The sequence below is a fragment of the Vanrija pseudolonga genome, chromosome 2 (genome assembly GCF_020906515.1).
Source record: "Vanrija pseudolonga chromosome 2, complete sequence".
NCBI classification, from domain to species: domain Eukaryota; kingdom Fungi; phylum Basidiomycota; class Tremellomycetes; order Trichosporonales; family Trichosporonaceae; genus Vanrija; species Vanrija pseudolonga.
Window position 1 is genome coordinate 1,466,215 of NC_085850.1, and position 24,357 is coordinate 1,490,571.

The window sequence follows — 24,357 nt, forward strand, 5'->3', positions numbered from 1 at the left end:
ACCACCACCACCATCACCACACCCCCCCGCACACACGAGCGCTCTTGAGACCACATCTATCGCTGTGCTTGCGTTCACCAGCACGCGCCGCTGCTGCCTGACCCCCTCGCACACGCCAAGTGGTCGCTCCCAACTTTTTGGTCCCAGTGGCACTGTGGCGTATAGCTCGTCACTTCACTACCGACCGCTCCCGTCCCGTCGTCGACGAGAGGGAGATACATACCCGTCACCAGCTTCCCGGTAGCCGCAACGTCCCCACTGTGACGAGCGACTCCACCACGGTACCTACGCATAAATATACAACCACCTTGTGGAGCTCCCCTCGACCCCCCATTTACACCGTGACGCTACTCGCTACTATGCAACGGGCCGCACCACTGGGAGGCGGCGCCGGTGGACCTGGAGGCCCCGATGATGGCGACAATCGCTCTCGGAACGCAAAGGCGCAGCGTAGGCATCGTGAAAAGCGCAAGGCACATCTCAAAATGGTGAGTAAAAGATAGATAGCAAGTGCACCTCCGCCATCAGCGAGTGTGCCTTGAGAGATTTACCTCATGGTTTGGAACACTAACCCCTGCCCTTCCCCCCCACTCTTTACATCGTCGTCGTTATCAATACTCGATATCAACAATGCGTGCGCACATCAACACAGCTCGAAGAGTCTGTCCAAGTACTCCAGGCCCAGCTGGAGGAAGCTCGGCGGCAACTGAGCAACGCGGCGTACGGTGGTGGACGAATCGGCTACTCGCCCGAGCCCAAGAACGTCGGACAAATGGCCCAGGAAAATGCATACCTGCGAGACGAGAACGCCGACCTTCGACGCCAGCTCTATGCACTCCGGGCAGGAGGGCCCTACCCAGATCCATCAGGCCGACCACCCGTACCATTGGGCTCGGAGCCCATGTCTGACGTCAAGACCGAGAGCGCCACCCCAACCTATGGTGTCTACCCTGCCGGCACCGTGGTTTCACCTCCGCGTATGCCGTCCTCATCTCACGGCCGCACCATGTCTCACCCAGGCGACTTTGTTCGAGTGAGTTGTGTGCTATGCAGGCTGCATACACTGCCGCACAAGACACTCGCGCTAAAGCGGGCAGCTGACATGGCAGGACCCCGCCGCCGAGTCGGGCAGTGCCTCGAGCACGTCCTCGTACCCCCCTCCCCTGTACCAGTTTGGCACCATTGTTGGCGAGGAGAAGGGCTGGGGACAGCAGAGCATCTCGCGTCACCCGCAGCGTGCCTCGAGCACCAGCTCGTCGCGTAGCCGCATGCTCTCGACGTCGTCTGTAAGTAGCGGTTGGCATTCACTTCCTCAAGACCCTCAAGGCTCACACTGGCACCAGGCGCCATCGGCTTCCCCCTACGTCACTTCGGCCCCGTTCCCCACCGACCCACGGGCCCATGCTCTGTCGACGCCCACGCAGCCCTACCCGGTGCGTTACGAGTCGGTCGGCTACCCGGCAGCGCCGCCACCACACAACCTGCCCCGATCGGCCGTCGCGTCGTCGAGCGCAGCTGGCGGCGGCCTGTACACCCACGGCGCTGCTCCAACGGCCTACGTTGCTCGTGCGGACGGCGACGTTACCTGGGGCCCGGACGTGAGTTCGGTTACGCCGACAGCCCCAGCCACGGCGACGCTCTATGCCCCGCCGGGAGCTGGCGCCGTTGGAGCCGCTGGGGTGCAGCAGCCACCCGCGCCCGTTGGAGCCCACCCCTGACCTGAACCCCCAGACGACGGCCAGCCCAGCAATCCCACAAGGACCGACAGCGGAACACGCCGCGTACCCCGTCGCAGGATTCAGCCAACCGCAACCCGAGGGCTGGCGCACAAGCCCACACCACTAGAGTTTTGTTCTTTCCTTCTTCGCTCTCGCGTCTACCGTCTTTTGTCTCTGTTTCATGCTCTTTTGTCGCCTCTCTCGCTCTCTCGCCTACCCCGACATGGACGGGTATAATGGCCTTGGCCGACGTCGCGTCTTACGCAGCTATAAACCTATTCAACAGGAGCGCCGCGTCGGGCCCGTCATCGCGCTACAACTAGCTCCATCGCGACCCCCACTGTAACAATACAGCCGACTCGAACACTTTAGACTCAAGAACATGGTTATTCAGTGCTTGGCAGCGGTAATCAAGGACGGCTGTCTGCCTAAGCTACGGCCGATCACTCTCTTGCACTCGACACAAAGGACAATGGGTTATTACCGGGTTTTTCTCTCTTCCTCTCTTGTGTTCTCTCTCTCTCTCTGTGTGTCTCCCTTCTCTCCCCGTTCCGTTTCTCTCGCCTCGTGTCTCCAACCCCGCAGTGCTAGTAGCTTTTTCAGCCTGCCCCAGACGCGCGCTAGTCGGCTCTGCTAGCATAGATGCGCGATTGGCTTTCTTTCGAGCTAGTCACCGCCGCCCCCCCCCGCTGCAGCACTCCGGCATGCCGCGCGCCACATAACTGTACCATAGCATACTTTTCGGCACCCGCAAGCGAGCCGCAATGCGTCACGACCATGTGCCGCTATGCATTTATCGTCCTTGTCGCCGTTGGCGTCGGGGCAAGATGGCTTGCACACCAAGGTGTGGCTTCTTGCTCTTGGCGAGCAACAAACACTCTATCTCATGAATGGCAGATAGAGTTTGCGTACGTGATCCACCGCATGGTTGCTCAATTGTTCTCGTTCTGCGCCTTTGCCGCGGCCGAAGGGCTTAACGGCTCACATTAGGCCCGGGCTACCACCACCCACCCACCCACCCACCTGAGAGCTCCAGACCGCCCGAAACTTGGAGCGTGAAACGATCGAATATATCCTCGCTAGCGAGAACAAGTGGGTGGGGTGTGGCATCACGAGGATGGCAGTTGGCATGCACGCGCACCCTGGTCGACTACCGCGGCTTGGGTCGCGGCCCGCACCCACAACCGCATGAGCCGTGCGCAGCACTAGTGCATGTGGGTCTTGTCGACATGGTCACCGCCGCCATCGCCGCCGCCATGGGTGTCTCGGGCCGCTTTCGTCCTGCGCCACATGGAAGGTGATCAATAGGCCGGGCCCACCTCGGCGAATGTAAGTTTGTTCGAATCAATCAATCACTCAATCCAATCTCTCCGCGCCGCGCCCTCCCGGAATCACAGCCGGAAGTGATCCGACACATGTAGATGCCCAGCAGATCATCACATACCTGAGGCTATTGCCCTCGGGTAAGGGCATTGATTGCGTTGTGGCCGGCATGGGTGGGACGAAAAACCAAGGGAATGCCACATGCTCTTGGGTCATCTGTACGTTGTGCTGACGTTGGTCGCTACTGGAACGCTTGGACATTGTGCACTGCCCCAACAAGACTGTGAAACGATGCCCCAATGCCACCTGTTCCAAACCCAAATGTGAAGCGACGTCGACGCCTGGACCGACCAGCATAAAGAGTGGGCGGCGCGGCGCTGGGGGTGGGTCCGGATCGGCAGCCCACCAGCCAGCGCCGCCAGTCGTCCACGCTCCAAGCTCCAAGCTCCAAGCTCAGCTCCATCAACAAGTCACCCGAGCCGGCCGGGTTCGATATGGGGTCGGACAGCTGGCTAGAAACCTGCTCGCGGCGGCCACACGGCGCACACATGCGTGCACTGGTCAGGGTGAAAGATGGGATGGAGCAGGGCCAAGGACTCCTGTCTCTCGCGGTCATGCCATGGAGCAGCAGAGCGCACGAACGGTCAGCCAGCCCCAAAGAACACAAACCCACGCACGACGCACGCTAGATCACCAAACTGCTCATGATCAATTGATTTTTGACCTGAGAGCCTGACGACGTCCGCTGACGATGGCGACTACCAGCCTCCGACGACCCAAGCGCAGCGGCTGGACGTTCCGACCGATTCCAGTCGACTCTGTTGCCCAGGTAGCAGATAGAGTTTGGCCCCAAACCTCTGCACCTTTGCCAGCTTGGGTAGCTAGGTATTGTTTCGTCTTTTCGCCCACACAATACACCCCGTCCCCGCTTGATTAACTGCGCTGTGTCGTCGTGGCCACCGCCTTAGTCGTGGGTGTGGGTGACTTGCACCAGCAGCAACACCAGCAGGCAGCAGCACCACATCCCTTCCACTGGAACATACGTCACAGGTTCCGTGTCCTCTTCTCTCCCTGCCGGGAAACCCGAGGGCAAAACAATTCAGGCCTCATCTCACCGCAGCAGCTGCAGCTGCAGCGCTGGCGACGGCGGTGGTGAGAATATTGGGACCTGGCAGATGACATGACCTGACTGACATGGGTCGGACCTGACCTGGGAACGGACCTGAACCTGGGTCCTGGGCGGGGGTTACGTCTGCCTGCTTTAGCTGCACGCCTCGGGGTCGACCTCGTTTGGCGGCAAAAACTGGGTTTGGGTCCATTTTGATGCCTGCTGCTTCATGTTCGATTTGGCTTTGGCTGGCTTTGGCTGGCTGGCCGCCAGCTCGATGGCCGTTCGTCGTCGTCGAACAGGCTTTTGCTCGCTCACGACGGCCAAAACGTGGCGGCACAGGCACCCGGTTAGTCGTAAGGTAGAGTTTGGTGCCCGCCAGCCAGCACTGCTCGACCCGTCATGCATCACTCGTTCCTATGGCGCAGACGGCACGAACGGGCACACGACTCCACACCCGTTAACTTTAGATGTGACTGTGGGTGGGTGGGTGCGGGCTCCTAGCTGCTCAGCTGGCTGCTAGCTAGCTCAGCGCCGGCGAGTTACAAGTTACAAGTTTCGTTTCGGGCACAGCAGAAGCCCGCTGACGCATCATCAGACGACCACGCTAGTCGGGCGGCGGGTGGGAGGCCGGTGGATATGGTCACTGCCCGGCTCGTACTCCGACTGCCGAGGGGGCGGGCCCGAGGCGGGCGGGCTGGCTCCAATGTATCATCTTCGTTTGCAAGAGTTGCCCACCTCTCACACGATTGTACCCCGAGCAAGAGCGGCAGTTCGCAGCTCACACGGCGCACTCCCAGTGCACACCGGACGCACACTCGAAACCCACGACGCACAAATCCTCCTGCCACCCAGATCAACTCTGATAGCGTTCCGGCGATTGTCCCTCCTTGACGACCAAATCTTTTCCAGCCACACGGCAGGCAAGTGTGCAGGGCCAGCGCCCACTGGCCACTGCACATGCCAATGGAGCTCACATGCTTCTTGGTTCCTACGGAATGCACGGGTGTCACTGGGCAACAAACAGTTGGGGGTAACGGTGAGTGACCACCGCATCAGAGTGGCGCATTGGCGATGCCACATGCAGTGGTGGGGTAGTGGCATTCACCTTGTGCGGCATCTGAGCGCTGTTGGCCGACTATCGTTTCACCAGAGGCCATGGAGGCAATCCAGCGTGCTCTGATCAACACCAGTAATGGTAGTACATCTAGTAGGGGAGCAATCAATCTACAATGCAACAATGAGTGCAGGACAAGCTGCTTTGCAGCAGTCCTATACAGGCGACGAACTGGTGGATACAAGAGTTAACGTGCCGCCGGCATGGAGGTGACACGGTGGCGATGGTGGTGGTGGGGGAGGTGGGTGACGGCACGACGGCGGATCTTGGACCAGCACATCTTTGCGTGGCCGCCTGGGTGCTCAGAGAGGTCCACTTCGTACGGCGAGTTGTGCTCGTGATCAAGCTCATCGGTGAGCTCCTCCTCGTCATCAGACGTGTCTTCGTCCTTGACGTAGGTGAAGGGCGTGAACTCGTGCGACGCTGTTGGATTGAAGACTTGTTCAATAACCACCTCAGGGAGAATGTTGTGGTTCTTCTCGTCAAGCGAGTAGCGACCGCTGTCATGGTGGGCGTGGCGATGGGCCCGTGGTGCCTGCTCGGGCGAGATCAGCGACTCTTGACGTGCTGGTCCAAAGCCGGAGAGTTGGGTTCGAGGGACGGCGTCACCAGGCAGCACTGGCTGGTCAAAGTAGTCCTTGGTATCGACATGGAGAGGGGTAGTTCGCAGGTTGGGCGAAGTCTGAGGCGACTCTGTCAAGAGTGCCCCACCCTTGCTCTGTCGATACTGCGCCATGTCGGGTGTACCGCGCAGGTCGTGCAGAGACGAGTTGGCGGACAAATGCTCAGAACCATTGAGGCGATGGCGATGCCTAGACTCCTCTGGGAGGAGGTGCTGTTCTACAGAAGTGTAGCGGTTCCTCGGTGCCGCCACAGCGCTGTACACTTTGGTGACACTGTTGTTTGAAGCCGAGGACCGGAATGACGGCCGGCCCGATATCGACGACGTGTCCGACTGTGACGAGATAGACGGACGGTGGTACAGTTGAACTGCCTGTTAGCCAGAATCGCAAAAGGACTGCAACTCACGATCACCAATGGCACTCTCTTCGGTGTGGAGCTCGTTGATACTGCGAACCAGGTGTCCATCCATCAACGACGGGGCGACCCAGTCCTGGTCGCCTCCAATAAAGCGCATGTTAACCGTCACACGCAACGTCGCGTTGGTCTTGCTATCCTTGAGGAGGAACCGACGAGAGGTTTTGCCAAGGTCCGCGAATGGGGCGAGGTCGACATCGACATAGCCAAAGACAGAGCGGTCTCTGCCGGTAGAGTCGTCCGTCTTCTTGTCCGATTGATAAATCTCAAACTTGATACCAGCGTCGCTCTTGGCTCCACCAACGAGGTGCGGAAAGCTTTGTTCGGCAGTAAGGAGACCCTGCGACCCATCTGGTGTCTCGACGGGGAGGCGAATCACATACTGGAGCTCCTGCTCCCACGTCACAGAGTGGGCCTTGATGGGCGTGATCTCCGTCATGCCCTTGCGTTCGCGTGACAAGTGCTCGCCGTCTTCCTCCAGCAGAGGAGACTCTACCGGCGCGGCCGTGCTCGGGAAGGCCTGTGACGAGTCTGAGACGGAGCTCCAACGCACTGATGGGTTCGACTCCCAGGGTCTGGAAGCCGTTAAGGATTGCGTGCGGGAGGACTTGGACAGGATCGAGGCCGAGTCGCGCATCGAGTCGGACTCGGCCAAGGACGAGGCAGTATTCGGAGCCACCGGGCTCTGGTTGGAACCACTGCTGCTGGCACTGAGCGGTACCGCGTCGTTCTCGTCTGCATTCTCGCCTAATCTCTCGGGCTCGTCGACAATCTGCCGGCTGTCGCCACCCGGCTTGATTTCGCCCACTGATTGTGCACGCAGACTTTGTCTCAGCGGCGTAGGGTCCGACCCCTTCTTCTCCTGCTTGCGCTTGCTTGGAAGGGCAGCCGGAAGCGTGTGCTCGCGGTGGGGAGCGAGCAAGGTGCCGCTACCGTTTCCTCTTGACTGCCCAGCCACAGTCGAGCCCGTGGTGGTGGTCGAGACGGAGCGGAGCGACATGGCGCTCGATGATGGGCGCAAGGTTCTAAGGTTTGGCATGCTGGGCTTGGGGGATATGCGGTTCTGCGGCCGTATGCGGCGGACCGGAGAAGCTAGAAGCTGATCGGCATGGCGTGGACGGTGACCACGGAACTTCCACCGCACTGCAAACTCGCCCTCGAGCTGGGGAATATTGCTAAGCTCGTGAATGGTGATGTTGACCTGGAAGGTGGCATGCTTGGGGTGTTCAAACATCTTGCGAAGCTTGTTGCCAAACTTTGAGTGCGAGTGCGAGTCATCGGCGGTTGTGGTTGAGCTCGACTTGCCGCCCACTGTCGAGGCTGTGGAAACAACGCGGTTCGTTGTCGTCGACGCGCTGCGCATTGTCGGCGTCGCCGTTCTGCTTCGTATTGATGGGGCTGGAGTTGAACCTGTGCTCGAGTCAAAGTTGGTCGAAGAGCCGGGGACGTCGAGCGTCGACGATGACGCCTGCTTTGACCGAGCCATGGTTGGTCAGGTGTGCGCTCGACACTGGGTCGGCGAGGGGAACAAGGGACAGCGATTGAAACGGCTAGGCTGGGGAGATATATCGAGATCCTTGCTGCTGCTGGTGGGGGAGGGGATGGAGGGGGTAGGACGAGGACGGTGCCGTGGCGTCGGGGTGGTTGAGGAATGAATGTACTAAGTGATGATGGCTTGACAAGGCGTCGTGGTCGTGGGGTGCGGCCGTGTGACGACGATAAAAGTGAGCGTGTCTCGAGTGGACAGATTGTCGCGGTTGTTGTCGTCGTCGTCGTCGTCGTTGTCGTCACCGTCGTTGGGAGCGTTGGGGAGGACAAAGTCTTGGGGATTGATGGCCGTTTCGAAAGGAGGCGAGGCGGCTAAGTGATCAGCGCCATCACCTTTGTGCGTGGTCAATGTCGCAACGAGGCTGGCGGCGTCGGTGAGAGGGAAGGCGGGGGTGGGTGAGGGGGGGTGGAGCACTCTGCGGGTGGAGGCGTCAAGAGAGGCGTGTGGGCCGTGATCGTTGTCGGGGCCAGCGGCGAGAGAGACGACGAAAGCACCGGGGGGGTCGTGCGCCGCGCCGAGAGATGCAACCCTTGTTGTCGTCGCGTCCACGTGTCGGCAACAGCCAAGTCGGGAGGGATAACGCTGATAATAGACACTCGACTGATCCACAAAGGACCCGTAGTTGTAGATGATGATGGCGGGGTAGTTGCTGACAGAGAGAGAGACGAGGGAAGTAGATGTGAGGATGGGAATGCGAGTGTCGATGGGGGGCAGCGGAGCAGACGACGAGGAGGAGATTGACGTCGTGGCCCGCCGGGTATCGCGCCGTCGGTCACCAAGAGTGGAAACTTTTGAATCGTCGCGTCGAGACGCGGTGCGGCATACAATGACCACTAGCGGCGACCCAAGATGACACTAGACAGACAAGAGGCGTCCAGGCTTTGTCTGTGCCGAGAGGATGTTGATACTTGTAGTGATTCAAGGCGTTTGTATGCTTGCAGACGACCTCGATCTTGTCCTCGTTGTATGCATGCTGCAGCACCCAGCCCCCGCCCGCCTCGGTGGTGACGTCCCCCCACCCCGGCTGCCCTCCCCGGCGGCCCAACCAAAATGGGCGAGCGTGGCCACTGGCAGGTGTTGTGCCCCTGAGAGCCAGACCTGCGGGCGTGCCGTTCAGCTGCCCGCCGCGCCTGCCCCGTGGTCGGTCGGCCACCCTGCCGCTCACTGTCCCTGGTGGTTCATTTGGCATATTGGGCTTGGATGCCCGACACGCTCGCAGTCATGTATACGATATTGCCCCATGCCGCATAACGGGAATAAACGTACATGCTGGCGACACTCCAGGCACACTCCCCCATCATGCACGAACAATACAAGTTGCCAGCTCTATTTCCAGTTATCAGCCGTTGTGGGGTTCATTGGGGCGGCGCGGAATGCAGACTTGGATGCACTGGTGGGGTTGTGGATACTCGGAGACGGTGTCGTGATTGATGCCCGATAGCCTGCACTGCGGCGGGCACGGTTGCATCGCATTTATGCGCAGCTGCGGCGCCGAGACAACACAGCCGCGCCGCTCTCCACTCTCTCGCTCCGCGCCGCAGCTCCACCCAACAAGCTGCCCGCTGCCCTCGTTCGCGTTCAGGAACTGACGTGAACCGCCCAGACCTGGGAACATTGCTCCACATTCCATCGTATCTGGCTAGTCTGACTATAAAACGGCAGGCGACGTGACGAGCGAGCACGCTGCCGCACCCCAATGCAACGTTTCGTGTTCGTAAAGCGTGGGGATGCATGCCGCGAGGGGTCTCACGCGCAGATCTCGTCGCGGGTATGTAGCCGCTGGTGGGCATGTCATGTCATGTGGATGGAGTGAACAAGCGAGCAAGGTGCAACATTGTGCAAAGCAGCGACAGGTCGCAATTGGGGCAGAGGCAGCCGGCCACCAACTGTCGTGGCGGCTGACAACTACAAGCTCGGTCGGTGATGGGCAAGGTCAGTCTGTCAGTCAGTCAGGCAGTCGGCAGACGCCATCCCGGCGACTGGCACGGGTCAACGCTATGGGCGGAACAGTGTCCACCAGCCGTGACGCCGAGGTAGCAGCGTCGGTCGGTGGTCAGTCCGCTGCGGCGCGGGGCGGGGTTGAGGGCCGCTCCCAAGCCTTGAATGGCGAGGCGGAGGGTGTGAGCCGCGCCACCTCAACTTGCTGCCTACCACCCTGCTGGGGGGCCGTTCAACCGCCTGTAGGTCACGAGGAGCTCGTGTCCCCGTGGCTAAACTGCTGAAAACGTGTCCTTTGTGGCCGACTTTGGGCCGCTCGGAAGAGGGGGCTCCGAGTGCAGTTTGCCATTGTTTGCGGCAAGTGGGACCAATGCCGCCGGCCTGAGGGAGCCTTTTTCCTGAGCACCCAAACGAAAACCTCTCGACGCCGCCGGGAGGGGCTTCGGTTGGGTCGGTCGTGACTCTTCCCCCCGCGCTTTCGCTCGTGATTCCTTTCACTTACCACTTACACTACTCATCTCATTCGCAACTGCTCCTCCAGCAACTGTGCCATAGTCACAAGAGCGCACAGACAACAGAAAACTACACAGATCGCCGATACCCCTTTAGCCCATCTTTCCCTTTCCCTCCTACCCCGCCCCCCCGCTCCACAACACGCAAAATGGCCGGCCTCCTCAACGCCTACACCTCCTTCCTGGGCCGTCGCCCCATGCTTGGCAACATTGCCACCTCAGCAGTGAGTTGGCCGATCTGGTCACGCCGGTTCACCCACTGACGCCGTCGCAGGTCCTCTTCGCCACCGGTGACGGTTAGTCTTGGCCGGGCATAAACAACGCCCCACTCACACCTCAGTCATTGCGCAGCAGGCCGTCGAGAAGAAGGGCCTCAAGAACCACGACCTCGCGAGGACTGGGTACGTGCTTGGTGATGCTTGTCGAGTCTGGTGGACGCTGGCTGACGCTGGACGCGCACGTTTTCTGTCCTTCCCTCGACTCTACCCCACCCCCGCATCGGCTCAACTGCTCAATCCGCTCACCCACTGACGCACTCGACTGTCCCTCCACCACCGACCTGGTTCACCCACACAGCCGCATCGTCATCTGGGGAGCAGGCATCTTTGCCCCGCTCGTCACCGTCTGGTTGCGCGCGCTCGACAAGATCCCCATCAAGAACAAGATCGCCGGGACGATCACCCGCGTCGCCGCTGATCAGCTCATCGCCGCGCCGACGTTCTTGACTGGTGCGTGTGGCGTCGTGGCGTCGCTGTCCCCGTACTGACCACCCAGGCTTCTTCACTGTCATGACTCTGCTCGAGGGCAAGGACCTCGCCGCGGCCAAGCAGAAGTGGCACGAGGTGGGTTGGCGCGGGAGCAGAGAGTCTTGGTCGTGTTGGTCTTCACCGACGCTCCTCTCCTCCCACCAAGCAGACGCGAGGCCTGAGTTAACCCTTGCAGTCCTTCTTCCCCACCCTCAAGGCTAACTGGACTCTGTGAGTGTGCTGCCAGAATGAGGGCCTAGGAGCAGCAGACTTACGACCGACAGCTTTGTTCCCTTCCAGGCCATCAACCTTGTAAGTTTCGGCTTATGTCTCTCTCGTACCTCCAAGCTGACATCCACAGGGTGTAAGTTGTCAATACGAAGCGAAGCGGCTGCGTGCGGCGGCTTCCGTCCCGTCGGACTCGGGTTATTGCAAGCTCCGCGCTGCGTCGCCCCTGCGCAGCACTCGGGCTCGCCCCTGCCCCAGTGGCAGCACGCACCTCTACACTGGCCACGTGCTGACAACCCCAGCTCATCCCCCTCCAGTACCGTGTCCTCGCCATCAACGCCGTCAACATCCCGTGGAACACCTTCCTGTCGGTCCAGAACTCGAAGGGCGCCGCAAAGGCGGCCGCCGCGAGCAAGGCGGACGGCGACGTTGCTCTGGCTTCGGCCAAGGCTGAGCTCGCCTAAGCCGTGGCGTGTCGTTTCTTCATTGCATCCATCAGCGGCGGACAGCACGCGCCTTAATACAGTAGACAGGTTTTCTGGCATAGAATGATACAGCATACCCCGTGCGCAGTGCGCAGACTCGTTTGACACGCGCGCGCCACGAGCGTTATCAGGGCTTTGTATCCCTCGCACTCGCGTGGCCTCGCACCCCGATCCGGTCAGGCCGGAGCTCGGTGTGTATGTGTGTTGCGCCCGATGTCGCTAGATACCATCTTGATCCGCTCACACCGGGGGTGTGGTGGTGTCGCGAGGCAGATGATAGCTGTTATCGCAGTGTAGGCGGCGGAGGTGGTCGAGGCACGTTCTAGACTGCCCCACAACGCGCCAACACGACCCAACGTGCCCGTCTCGCCACCAGCACCACAAGCACCTCTACCCCGCAGCACAAGCACAAGCACCAGGACCACCCCGAAAAGCTGCACCGATCGAAAGCATACCAAACGCGCATTTCCAAGATGCCCTGCAAGCCAAATTTCCAGCAGGAGCGTGCAGGCGACCAGCGGCTCGGGCCAATGAGCGCGCGAGAAGGGGTCACAGGGGTCACAAGGGCAGGCCGTTATCAGGTTTTCGGCGCTGCCCGGATGCTTCGACCGACAGCACTGCCGAGGTAGGTGGGTGTGAGCTGGTGTGATAGTGGCAGCCGTGGTGCACAGACACGGGGTGTGTGTATCATGATGCATCATGCGGCAGGGGTAGGGGGTAGGGGGCAGCAGAGCAAGCAGGAGATGCAGTGGAGAGCCCATGGACGCGTCGTCGTGCATGCTCGCTCGCTTGCTGCGCTCCTCTGCTGCGCTGTACATGCATCGGCGGGCCGAGCCGACCGCCCAGCACCCACCGTCGGGCCATTCGTGAAGAGATAACCGCCGCCCTGGAGGGCTTTTTTGGGAGCAAGCAGTATTTGCACAAGGGAGGGGAGGGGGGAGGGGGCATGTAGAAAGTCGTCTAGCCTGATTGTTCTTCTGTTCTCGTCTGTCCATCTCTCTCTCTCTATCTCTCTTACACAACTCCTCCCCGGGCTCCCCCCAACCGCCAGCGGTCCCCCCAGCCCACCCCAACAATGTCCGACATTGAAAAGAAGGCCGGCCTCGAGGCCGAGGCCGAAACAGGCATCACGCGCCCCGACGGCAGCTCGACCTCGAGCGAGCAGCTCAAGCCAGGCGGCAAGTGGGACACGTTCCAAAGGTACAATGCCAAGCTCGAGGCTGCGCTCGGCATCGAGGCGGTGAGTGTAGCGCAGCGGTGACGACGGTGGTGGTGTCGGTGTCGGTGTCGGCGGCGGCGTGCAGAAATGTGCACAGTCAGTCGCTATCGCTCCACAAAAATGTGGCACTGCGGCGGCGCACTGGTCAATGCGGCCACACGGCTATTTTTACCCCGCGTCGAAGCGAGCGAGCGAACGTCTCACAAAGGACAAAGCTGACCCCCCTTGCAGCGCGGCATTGAACGCGTGCCAGAGAACGAGCGCCCCGACCACCGTCTATGGGGCAACCTGACGCTGTGGCTGAGCGCGAACTGCGTGCTGCCGACGTTCGGCGTCGGCATCCTCGGCCCGCTGCTCTTCGACCTCGGGCTGGGCGACAGCATGCTCACGATTGTGTTCTTCGTGCTGGCCTCGGCGACCCTCCCGGCCTTCTGCTCGACGTTCGGCCCGCGCCTCGGCCTGCGCCAGATGACCTCGTCGCGCTTCTCCTGGGGCTGGTGGGGCGCCAAGGGCGTCGCGTGCCTCAACTGCGTCGCGTGCGTCGGCTGGTCGGTCGCCAACACTATCGGCGGCGCGCAGACCCTCTCCGCTGTGGGCGACTACAAGTTCTCCGCGGCAGTCGGCACCGTCATCATCGCGCTGTGTACCCTCGTCGTCGGCCTGTTCGGTTACAAGCACGTCCACCGCTACGAACAGTACGCGTGGATCCCCACCGCCATCACGTACCTCGTCGTCCTCGGCGTCGCGGCCAAGCACCTCGTCAACACGCCCATGGGCACTGGCCGCGCGGAAGCCGCCTCTGTCCTCTCGTTCGGCGGCGTCATCTGGGGCTTTGAGATCGGATGGGTGTCCCTCGCGTCAGACTACAACGTCTACATGCCCGCCGACGCCAGTTCGGCCCGCGTCTTCATGTGGACGTACCTCGGCCTCGCGGTCCCCGGCGTGCTCGTCATGTGGCTCGGTGCGGCGATTGCGGCCGCCGCCTCGGCCGGCGCGCTGCCCGGCGCCTCGGCGACGCTCGCCAACTGGAACGCGGCGTACGCTACCAACGAGCTCGGCGGCCTCATCCGCGAGGTCATGGTCCCGCCCCTCCACGGCGGCGGCAAGTTCTTCATGGTGCTGCTTGTGCTTTCGGTCATCGCGAACAACATCATCAACGTCTACTCGATGGGCATGAGCATCAGCGTCATCTCCAAGTACCTCGCGTACGTGCCCCGTCTCGTCTGGCCCATCGTCATTACCGCCATCTACATCCCGCTCGCGATCGTCGGCGCCGACCGCTTCGCCGCCACGCTGCAGGACTTCCTCTCGGTCCTCGGCTACTGGCTCGCAATCTTCGTCGTTGTCGTCGTCGAGGAGCACTTCATCTTCCGCAAGGGCAAGTTTGACAACTACAACGCCAAGGAGGCGTGGAACAACAGGACCCTGCTGCCCATTGGTCTCGCCGCCCTCGCGTCCTTCTGCTTTGGTGCGGCTGGCGCCGCCGTCGGCATGGCCCAGGTCTGGTGGATCGGCCCCCTCGGCGCAAAGGTCGGTGGCGAGTTTGGTGGCGACATCGGCTTCGAGCTCGCCTCGGGCTTCACTGCAGTAGTGTACCCCATCTTCCGTTATCTCGAGATCAAGTACACCGGCAGGTAGTAGTAGTTTTGGGTTTGTAGATTGGTTTAATAGGCACATGAATGGGCTCGTGATTCGACCAACTTGCTTCGCACTGACCTCCCCCACTGGCATCGTGCCACGCACAACCTCACGGCCCATCTAATTACATCAAACTCATTACACCACGCGTTTATGTCACTAACCCGGCACCACACCGCATCAAGACGGGCATATCTACCACCCTCGCACTCTACGACGCAGCACGTCCGTTGCCGTTGTGGTGCTGCTCGTCACCTCGCTCGCTGTTTGGGTACGACCCGTCGTGCTGCTGGGGCACACCCTGGCCGTCAAACATGGTCTGGCGGAACGCAGGATTCGGGCTGCCCCAGCCAGGCGCGTTGGGCGACGGCATACCCTGCATGCCGTACGGCGAAGGGAACGCGCCGTACATGCTCGGCGCAGGCATGAAGCCGTACCCGTAGCCGCCGGCGAACGGCGGGGAGGACGGGCGCATGCTGCCAGCCGGCGACGCGCGTCCGTCGCCACCACGAGGGTCGTCGCCCATCTGCGAGCCAGCCTGCGACATGGCCATCATCGTCTGCTGGTACGCTAACTGAGCAGCGTACATAGCCTGCTGCTGCGCCGCGGGGTTCATCATGCCGTAGGGCTGTGAAAGCATCAGTATGTGTCCCCACAAAGGTCGCCGCTGCACTCACGTTGTAGCCCATCGCCGGAGGCATGCCGTACGGAGGGTAGCCCTGTGCGTACGGGTTGCCGTACATGCCACTGTGCATCGACTGGCTCTCCACCTGCTGGCGTTGGAGCTCCTCAATCTTGCGCTGACGGTCCTCGGCAAGGCGGCGCTCGCGGTCGCGCTCGGTGAGTGTGGCACCGATACCACCTGCGTTCTTGCGGTCGGCCTCGTGCGCCGCGACCTGGCCGAGCAGACCCGTCTGAGGAGGAGGCGGCTTGGCCGGCACATTGACGAGAGCCGAACCCGTCTCGCGCGCGACCTCCTCCTGGCGCTTGGCCGAGCGGTCGTCCTTGTCCTGCATACCAGCCGCAAGCAGACCGCCGGGGAGGAACGCCTTCGTGAGCGCAACGGACGGCTCGTCAAGCTGCACAAACGTGCCCTTGTTCTCCGTCATGCCGTGCTCAACGGCAAAGTTGGCGTTCCAAACGTTCTGCTTGAGTGCAGGAGGCGCAGGCAAGGGGCCCGCATTGCGCGGCTGCTGAGGCAGCTGCCTGTGCGGCGCCGGTGGGCTGCGCGATCGTGGGCGAGGCTCGATGATGCTCGGCGGCGGCTGGTAGAACGAGTCGTTGTCACGGATGCTGTCCCTGTACTGGTCGCGGTACATGTCACGCTCGGGGACGTAGTTTCCATAGTTGCGGTCGGTACGCTCGTTGCGATCGTAGTTCTCGTATTGCTGCTGAGGCTGCTGGCGGCCTCCTGGGACAGGAGGGAGGGCACGAGGCACGCTGTCGCGGCGAGGCAAGTTGGTCGGCTCGGGAAGAGGATGCCTGGGCTGCGTAGCGACAGGTGAGTCCTCGTCCTCATCCTCGTCTTCACTTCCGCTCCAAATCTCTCCACCGCGCTGCTGGTTGTTGCCCTTGGCACGCTTGCCGCCACCAGGGACAGCCATGGCGGATCGCTGCTCGGCAGCGGCGGCCTCGGCCTTGGCGCGGCGCTCAGCCGCCGCCTTGGAGGGAGCGAACGACGAGCGCGTCTCGGGGGCCCCGACAGCAGCAGCGACAGCCGCGCCCGCAGCAACGACTGCAGACGTGGGCGGCGTGGGGAGGTGGCCTTTGTTCCGGACGGGAGACGTCGGCTGCTCGGCAAAGGCCATGTACGCGGCGGCGTCGTTGGCAAGGTCGTGGCTCGTGTTCGAAGCGGGGATGCCAACGCTGCTAGGCGGTGCGCGTCCAGGCGACGAATGGAGCGACCTCTGCTCCGGCGACTGGGGCGAAAGCGAGTTCGCGTTCTGCAGCGGAGGTGAGAGCGCCTTGCGCGCCGGCTCGGGGGAAAGGGGCTTGCGAACAGGTTCGGGGGAAAGGGGCTTGCGCACAGGTTCGGGTGACCTATTAAGAGACTCGGTCGAGCGCTCCGCAGGAGAGGCCTCGGGAATGACTGGAGGGATAACCTTGGCCTCGTCACTGCGTGCACTGCTGGGTGAAGGACCAAGTGCCGAGCGAGGGGTAGGAGCGGCACGCGCACCCGACGGACGACGTGTGACCTGGTCGGAGCGCTGGGTCTCGGTGACGATTGTAGGGCGAGGCGGCTTCTCCTGCTCGGGAGTAGGCAGCTTGGCCACAATGGGGGCGGCCACGGGCGCGGGCGCGGGCGCAGCCACAGGCGCGGCGGGTGCCGGTGCCGGTGCCGGAGCGGCGGGCTCCTCAACCATGTTCATGAGGTATAGAGCGGCCGGCTCTTCTCTGAGGCCAGCCTGGAGCGGCTCCGACGACGGAATTCTGTGCGGCTTGGGAGCGTGGAGCTCGTTCTTGTTACCCGAGGCAATGGCAGCTGCGCCAGCAATCCCAGCGGCGGCGGCAGCTGCGCCTGTCGCGGCGAGAACCTTGGGCTGGGCGAAGTACGACGACTTCTCGGGCTCGGGGGCGGGAGGCGGGGTGATGGCCTTGGTAACGACGACTCGGTCGGTCGTGATGGCGTGCGGCCCATACGAGTTGGCGCGGCTCGGGGGTTGCGAGCCGCCCCTCGCCTGGGCCTGGAAGCTGTGCGAGTCGTGGCTGATGGTGGGCGTCTGCGTGACGGGCGTAGAGTGGGCAGAGTGGTTGCTGGCGAGAGGGGTTCTTCCAGACTCCTGCGACCAGATGGTCGGGTTGGTCTGCGAGGCCGGCGTCTCAGCAGGGGCAGACAGCTGCTCCTCCGAATCGTTGCCGTGACGGCCAAACGTCGCGTGGGAGCGAGAAGGCGAAGCGGATCTCTCCTCGGAAACAGCCTTGGTCTCGGCCACAGGGGGCACGCCAACGACAGAACGGATAAGGGGCTCGGGCTTGGCCTGCGGCTGAGGGCGGTGGGTCGAGTTCTGGCGCGAGGCCTCAGCCTCGGTAATAGGCGTGAGGGAGCGATTGTCCAGAAGAGTGGGAGGCGACTTCTGCTTGGGCTCATCGTTGTTGAACGATAAAGGAGGAAGACGGAACGAGTCCTCCTTGAGCTTGGGCGGAGACGACTGTTGGAGATTGTCGTCCTGCTCTGGCTCGCGGATGAACGACGCCTTCTCGTCGTACGGCTGCTTGCCGTTGGCGATGCCGGAGAGGCCCAGCGAGGCGCGGCGCTTCTCTTCGCTGAGGGCCACCGTGCGCTTCTGAACAAGGGCAGTGAACTGGGCGCGGATACCGGGCGTGTTGAGCCTATGGTTGGCGGCGGTCGCCTCGTCCAGGGTGAGGAAGAGGTCGCCACGGAGCTCGCCATGGGGGTAGGCGAAGAAGAGACTCTTGGGGTCGGCATCGTCCCAGCTGTACTGAGCAGGGCGGCCATACAGCTTGAACGCGTCGTGGAAGCCAGTTACCCAGCGCATCATGATAGATAACGGGGTCGACGGGTGAGGAGGTGCGGGGTCCTCGACAGGCGCCTCTGGCATGATGAGGGCCCAGCCAGAGTCGCGGAGGCCACCCTCGATCGTAACGAGGTCGCCACTGATACGGCCCACGACCTTCATGAGGTTGGACTGTGACATCACCTCGAGGTGCTCGGGGAAGACGGCGTACGTCTGGCTGACTGAAGTGATCGAGAGCACAGGGAGCGACGACGTCTTGTTCTTGGCGGTGCGGGGCTCATTGTAGAACGACGCCATTGGGACGCCCGTGTTGGGCTCCTGAATGTGCTCGTTCTTGTGGCCGCCCATGCCGAAGAGCGAGTGACGGCGACCGGGGCTGTCCTTGGGGTCCTCCGCAGCAGCCGGGTCGGAGAGCACGAGCCACAGACGGTGCCAGTCGGTACCGCCCATGACGCGGACGCGGACCCAGCCCTCGAGGCGCCCACGGACGAGAGGCGAGCGCGGCTCGCGCCCGCCAGCTCTGATGAGGTGACCAGTGTAGACCTCTTCAAGGCGGGATCGCTCCCAGGCCGCCAGGCGTAGGCCGATCGACCAACGCACGAGGTCGTGGTCGCTGGGACATGAGAACAGGAGACGGTTCGAGCCCGCCGTGTTAAGCGAGAAGACATGGCTGTGGGGGTGCGAGTTGGGACGGTGAGGAGGCGGAGGCAGGGGGTTGAGGAGCTCAAGCGACGAGTCCGTGATGTTGAAGTAGGTTGGCGGGATCTTCTCACCGCGAGCGGCGGCGGCGCGCGTCTCCTTCATCGACCACATCGCTAGGAAGGTTAGCGACTGTTGGTGCCCCGTGCGACGACTTACAGAGCGAGGTGCCCGAGAGCTGGAGCCAGACCGAGTCCCAGTCGTTGCTCGGGCTACCAGGCTGTCCCTGCCTAAGGAGGGTCGCATCAGCGGTCGGTCTGTGAGGCACGTAAACACGTCGACTTACTTGGGCTGGTGGCCAGCGCTGGTCCGCGCAAAGATCATCTCGAGCTCTGGCGGGCTCGTGACATACGTCTTGTGGGGCTGGTACGAGATGAGCTCGACAACGGGCTCAAACTCCTGCTTGTACTCTGGTCGGTTCTCGAGGCCTGACGACGTAGCGGCGACAGCCGAATCTGGAGCAGCGGGGCGGTGGACAAAGCCACCGCCTCCGCCGCCTCCGCTCGCACTGCGCTGTTGCTGCGGTGGCGGGGCGACCTCCTGGCGGTGCTGAAGGCCCATGGTCTGCGCGCGCTGTTGCTGTTGTTGTTGCTGCAGGTTGCCGGGGCCAAAGTCGCTGCTGCGTTGTTGAACAACTACTCTGCCGTTGGGCTGAGTGAAGGCGTTGGAACCGTGCTGTTGCTGCTGCTGCTGCCTGTAGGCGGCGTTCGGGTCCTCGGGGATACCGCCCATAGAGGGGCGCCCGTTGACGGTGAATGTGGACGAGGGCCTCGAGCTGCCTGGCTGCTGCTGCTGCTAGGCAGTGTCAGCACGCTGTTTTACAAGTAACGCAGGGGGGACTGAGGTGGTAGTGGACTGTTTAAAGGCGAGCGACGGCTGCGGTGTAGGGCGCAATGCGCCAGGGAGCTCAGAAGGGTAGAGCCAGCCGCAAGTGATGCGGGCAGCGGTGCGCAATCAATCGATGAGGGCGAGAGACGGCACAGACCGATGTTGCGAGGTCGGTCGCATCCTCTTAATGCCCTCCCTCATGCACCCATCCCCCCACCTCGTCGCCGCCGTCTGCCGTCTTGTTCCATCCCCATCCCCATCCCCCCGCATCACGCAACTCACCTGGTCCTTGTCCTTGTCCTTTTTCCTGCCAAAGCCGAGGAAGCCAGACCGACGCTTTTCCTTGCCGGCGGTAGTCGAGCTGTCCATGCTGGCAATCGAGTTTACGCGCTCGGCTGGGACGCCTACGCCGTGCATGTTGGACGAGGCCATGGAGCTGATGGACGCCCGCCCAGATGCGGGTGGTGGCAAGGGAGAGACGCCTTGTTGTGGCTGTTGAGACTTTCTTTTAAACATGGTGGTGGTGTTGTAACGTCGTTTGGCCTAGCACGAGCACGAGCACGAGCGGCAGCTGCTGGCTGGCTAGCTGTTGTCAGTTGGCGCGCGGGGGGCGGCCCAGGGTGCAAAGCACAGCGGCGGCGGCGGAGGCGGAGAAGGAGGCGGCGGCACACTACTCTAGGGCGAGAGGGTGCAAAGAGGGGCGAGATGCCTGTACCCAAGGGGGAATGGTGTCGTTGCGCAACGCAAGGATGTGCGATTGAGCGCAGAGGCGGGTTCTCGGACGCCAAAGGGGCAGTGCTGCTCGTGCTACCGGGGCCTCTGTGGCTTTTCGAGCTTGGGGTTGGTTCGGGTCGGGGTTCGATGGCGATTATACCTGTGCACTTGCTGATGACCTTGCTGGTGTACTGTATGGTATGCACAAGGAAAACGGACGTGCCGAGAATGAGATGCCGCAGGCTTCGAGTGGACGCAAAGAAGAGAGACAAGGTGTAACGCTGTATGGCAAGTGCAAAAAAGCATCATCCACAAGGTCAATGGATAGGCATTCGGGCCCTGGTGGTGCTGCAAGCAACCTCTTGGCCCAGCAGTCCCCTACAACTGCCGAGGCACTGATCGTCCTCCTGCCTGCCCTTTGCGCTTTGCTTGCAGCTTACAGCGGCCGCCTTGCATCATGACCACATGTACCACACCACCCAACCTTGACCCTCTCGGCCCCTCGGAGCCACCTGGGCGCGGGCGGCGCAGGCGGCGCAGGCGGCGCAGGCGGCGCAGGTCATGTTCGAGATCCGCAAAAAGGGCCCTGTCCACTTGTGCTCTGCGTCATAACAAGCACCAGTCTGTCAGCACTTGCACCTCCCTTCACCTCACCGCGCGCGCGCACCGCCTTGCCTGTGCCGCGGCCACCCACTGCTGATTAGCCGTCGTTGCCCGCGCGGCCTCGATCATCTGACCCGCCATGCTGCCGGCACTCCGCGCCCGACCCGAACAAAACAAAACAAGTCTATGCATCTTCTCACTGCTGGCGCTCGTGCCATTCGCGGCGTATTGTTTCGCAGGTCTTTACGACGCCGGCCGCAACGTCCGCGTGCGACTCCCACTCGTCGACCTCGCCATACTTTACTCCTGGGGAGCGGAAGCGGCGCGCGACGACGTGCAGCTTTGGTCCGGCGAGCTTGGACGCCGGGAGGAGGTACGCGCTGCCCACGAGCGCGGCATACAGCATCGGCGCGGCGCCGTCAGAAGCCCACACTGGGTGGTGCGGCGACCCGAACAGATAGGCCAGGTAGAACGACAGCCAGTAGCACAACCACTTGACCTGCACAAGCCACTGCCACGCACCCAGACCCGAGACGGCAATGTTGGTCGCTACGCAGCCTGGCTCGGCAGAGATGACGCGGATCGGGCGTTCGGCGTCGTTGCCCAGCTCGGCATCGAGCTGAGTGACCACCAAGTCGCCCATGTACTTGGACGCGCGGTACGACGTCTCGTACTCGAGCAGCTGGACGTCGTCGAGAGGGTTGGCGCTGAGGCCCTCGGCCTCGGCCTCGATCGACGAGGTGTACACGATGCGGGGGTCGTATGGCAGCGACTTCGGCGATGCGCGGAGGGTTGGGGCAAGTTCCTTCGACTGGTGGCCCGCGTCAGCGCAGCTAGCTCCCTTGCCTCAGGCGCTACTCACCAGAATATAAGGCGCCAGCACGTTGATCCCCCACACACGGCCGCGCTCCCCGTCGGCAGACCGCGCGCCGACCTCCTCGATGTTGTACCGCGGGTGGTGGAGGGCGTACATCGGGCCGTCGGTCACAATGCTCCACATGAAGCGAGGGATGACGACCTGTGTGATGGCCGCGTAGCCGGCGTTGAGGAACAGGCTCGTGACGTGCGGGTACCGGCGGCGGACGCGCTCAGCGAACGCGAGCACGCCGCGGTCTCCGCCGACCTGGTCGAGGTCGACGAGCTCGTACTCGACTCTGAGGTTCTCCTCCCAGCCCTCGGGCACAGCGACGCCGTTCGCGCGCCGCTTCGCGAGGTCGGCCCGGTGGCGCGCAAGGATGGCGGTGCGTGCATCGAGCGCGTTCGCCTCGGAGCGCACGGCGAGCACGAGCGTCAGCGCCGGGTGCGGAGCGCGGATGACGGCCGACTCGAGCGCTGCCGCCTCGCCCTTTGGCGTCGCCAGCTTGTCTCGCAGCGCCGGGGCGAGCGCAGACGCCTGCGGGACAGCGATGGGCACGGGCGCATCCGCGGTCGAGAGGTTGGCCAGCAGCGAATGGCACAGGCCGAGACCGAAGCCGCTGGGCGTGAGCTTTGTTTGCGCGGCGCCGGCTTACGAGTTGGACCCAGTCACGATCGCAATGATGCGGTTCGGGTCCGCTGCCGGCCCGGTCACGGTCGGCGTGCTGCTGCTCGTGCTGCTCGTATGCTGCGACCCCGCGCGTGTGGTGACCATTGTTTAGGTGGGTGTGGGAAGACAACGAGAACACGGGTGGTATTAAGGTCTGACCATCACCGACTTTTGGACAACGCGTCCTGGATGGCACGATGTCGGCTCTCTCCGCGGCGCGAGGCTGCCATGCTGCTCTTGGCTCTGAAGCAACCATCTTCTGGTATCTCAACGTTCTGACGGGCGCCAACGTGCATGCAGCTCCCTCATGCATTGTGAAACTGGTAGTTTGGTATAGGCTTCATGCTTCGTGTGATGCTGCAATCCTCGGCTTCCTCGGCCACCACTGACGCGCCTCACAACCCTAAGATAGTTGACGCATTTGCTCCCGCTCAGAACTGGAAAATTGCAACTTGGCACACAAAGTCGAGCGAGCACACGAGAATCAACGCCAGAGTCAACGCGCAGCAGCGGGACAACGCCCAGCGCCCATGGTATGCAGGTGTGATCGCATCCTACGATCTGGTACATCAACCTATCCCTCTCACTCAGCCCCTCTGCTCTAGCACGACGACATGTACGCGCAAAGCTTAGAAGCGGAGCTTGGAGAAGAACCAGCGGTTGGAGCCCTTGGCGTAGCGCTCCTCGAAGGCCTTCTTGATGGCCTTCTTCGACTCCTCACGCTGGGTAGGCTCCTTGAAGGTGTCGTTGGTGACGGCACCCTTGAGGTTCTCGAGCTCGAGGACGTAGCGGGTGGGGAGGAGGTGGGCGTAGTTGACGACCTTGATGAAAGGCTTGACCTTGCTCCTCTTGGCAACCTTCTTCTTGCCCATCGACTTGGTAACCTTCAAGGGGTAACTGCAAGCTGTTAGACGCCTGCAACCATGCCTTGCTCGCTGCTCCCACTCACCGCTCGATGCCGGCAACGATGGCGTGGGGGTAGGGGCGCTCCTTGGTGCCCTCGTCACGCTGCTGGATGACGACAACCTTCTTGCCGGCCTGACGGCCAGAGAGGACAACGGCGACCTTTCCGGGCTTGTAGACTGGTGGTGGTTAGCTCCTGTGCGACTGCCTTCTCGCGACCGCAGAGGACCAGGCGGCGGAAATGTCGAAACTGGACCTGGACACTGCACACGCGCACGACCAACGGCGACGTTCTCCACGCATCGCACCGTCAACGCCGTTGGTCTCCCCGACGTCCTCTCCGCTGTGCCCATGCCCAGTCCAGTGTCCATCCTTGTCCCAGCCTTTGGTCCTCTGCCGGCGTCGCGAATCTTCAATTAATGCTCACTCTTGACCATCTGTGAGGGCGAAGCGAGAGTTTCAAGTAGCGTCGAGGGGGAGAGAGAGGCGATGGTCAGCACGAGTACACGATGTCGTCGTCGTCGGCGTTGTCGTCGTCGATGTAAGGCTCACCTCGTCTAGCTGGGGTGGAGTTAGTTGAGGGAAGACTACTTTTGGGTGTGGACTTGGAAGTGGTAGCAGCAGCTCGCACCGTCGTAGCCAGCAGCAAGCAGTCACTGGAGCGACCGACACTGCACACTGGGCACTGGCAGGCAGCACCCACCCAGCCTGGCAGGCGACACCCAGGGTGGACCAATTTGCTCGAAATTCTGCGGAGTTATGCTCTGTAATCCCGTCCGTGGCATTTAACCCACCACGTGGTAGCATTATTTCAACCCCACATTTAATGACCATAGGCCATCACGTCACTAATGCGGGGAGTGTGATGTGGGGTCGGGTGGGACGGTATCGGCACCATCAGTAGTGATGATGGTCCAAGTGACGACGGCCCACAGGCCACAGCCTCCCCTCCCTCTCGCCATCATTCCCAGTGGCGCGCGTTGCTCGTTG

At 62.2% G+C, this 24,357-nt stretch overlaps 7 protein-coding genes across 7 annotated transcripts; 3 read left to right on the top strand and 4 right to left on the bottom strand.

Moving 5' to 3' along the window:
- Nucleotides 1-359: 359 nt before the first annotated feature.
- Nucleotides 360-1,718, top strand: LOC62_02G002335 (uncharacterized protein; the record flags this gene model as incomplete). Its single annotated transcript, XM_062768845.1, has 3 exons — nucleotides 360-488; nucleotides 653-1,033; nucleotides 1,110-1,718. 3 exons carry the CDS (start codon nucleotides 360-362, stop codon nucleotides 1,716-1,718), a joined length of 1,119 nt encoding a protein of 372 aa, XP_062624829.1.
- A 3,628-nt stretch (nucleotides 1,719-5,346) lies between these two features.
- SPCC1494.08c (putative protein) lies at nucleotides 5,347-8,089 on the bottom strand. The gene is made up of 2 exons (XM_062768846.1): nucleotides 6,296-8,089; nucleotides 5,347-6,256 (listed from the first exon to the last, which is right to left on the bottom strand). The coding sequence occupies exons 1-2, from the start codon at nucleotides 7,788-7,790 to the stop codon at nucleotides 5,454-5,456; spliced, it is 2,298 nt and encodes a 765-aa protein (XP_062624830.1). The 5' UTR covers nucleotides 7,791-8,089; the 3' UTR covers nucleotides 5,347-5,453.
- A 2,200-nt stretch (nucleotides 8,090-10,289) lies between these two features.
- Nucleotides 10,290-11,846, top strand: SYM1_0 (Protein SYM1). The gene is made up of 8 exons (XM_062768847.1): nucleotides 10,290-10,527; nucleotides 10,578-10,599; nucleotides 10,644-10,704; nucleotides 10,880-11,031; nucleotides 11,078-11,145; nucleotides 11,246-11,280; nucleotides 11,319-11,361; nucleotides 11,580-11,846. The coding sequence occupies exons 1-8, from the start codon at nucleotides 10,453-10,455 to the stop codon at nucleotides 11,739-11,741; spliced, it is 618 nt and encodes a 205-aa protein (XP_062624831.1). The 5' UTR covers nucleotides 10,290-10,452; the 3' UTR covers nucleotides 11,742-11,846.
- Nucleotides 11,847-12,732: 886 nt separating this feature from the next.
- On the top strand, nucleotides 12,733-14,681 carry fcyB_0 (Purine-cytosine permease fcyB). The gene is made up of 2 exons (XM_062768848.1): nucleotides 12,733-13,002; nucleotides 13,213-14,681. The coding sequence occupies exons 1-2, from the start codon at nucleotides 12,838-12,840 to the stop codon at nucleotides 14,617-14,619; spliced, it is 1,572 nt and encodes a 523-aa protein (XP_062624832.1). The 5' UTR covers nucleotides 12,733-12,837; the 3' UTR covers nucleotides 14,620-14,681.
- A 51-nt stretch (nucleotides 14,682-14,732) lies between these two features.
- On the bottom strand, nucleotides 14,733-20,611 carry CAF120 (CCR4-NOT transcriptional complex subunit). The gene is made up of 5 exons (XM_062768849.1): nucleotides 19,905-20,611; nucleotides 19,081-19,589; nucleotides 18,954-19,024; nucleotides 15,297-18,910; nucleotides 14,733-15,247 (listed from the first exon to the last, which is right to left on the bottom strand). The coding sequence occupies exons 1-5, from the start codon at nucleotides 20,136-20,138 to the stop codon at nucleotides 14,831-14,833; spliced, it is 4,845 nt and encodes a 1,614-aa protein (XP_062624833.1). The 5' UTR covers nucleotides 20,139-20,611; the 3' UTR covers nucleotides 14,733-14,830.
- A 500-nt stretch (nucleotides 20,612-21,111) lies between these two features.
- ERG27 (3-keto-steroid reductase) lies at nucleotides 21,112-22,606 on the bottom strand. The gene is made up of 3 exons (XM_062768850.1): nucleotides 22,451-22,606; nucleotides 21,802-22,414; nucleotides 21,112-21,750 (listed from the first exon to the last, which is right to left on the bottom strand). Exons 1-3 carry the CDS (start codon nucleotides 22,567-22,569, stop codon nucleotides 21,136-21,138), a joined length of 1,347 nt encoding a protein of 448 aa, XP_062624834.1. The 5' UTR covers nucleotides 22,570-22,606; the 3' UTR covers nucleotides 21,112-21,135.
- A 162-nt stretch (nucleotides 22,607-22,768) lies between these two features.
- rpl2701 (60S ribosomal protein L27-A) lies at nucleotides 22,769-23,919 on the bottom strand. The gene is made up of 3 exons (XM_062768851.1): nucleotides 23,795-23,919; nucleotides 23,414-23,546; nucleotides 22,769-23,361 (listed from the first exon to the last, which is right to left on the bottom strand). Exons 1-3 carry the CDS (start codon nucleotides 23,802-23,804, stop codon nucleotides 23,094-23,096), a joined length of 411 nt encoding a protein of 136 aa, XP_062624835.1. The 5' UTR covers nucleotides 23,805-23,919; the 3' UTR covers nucleotides 22,769-23,093.
- Between the last annotated feature and the right edge of the window lie 438 nt (nucleotides 23,920-24,357).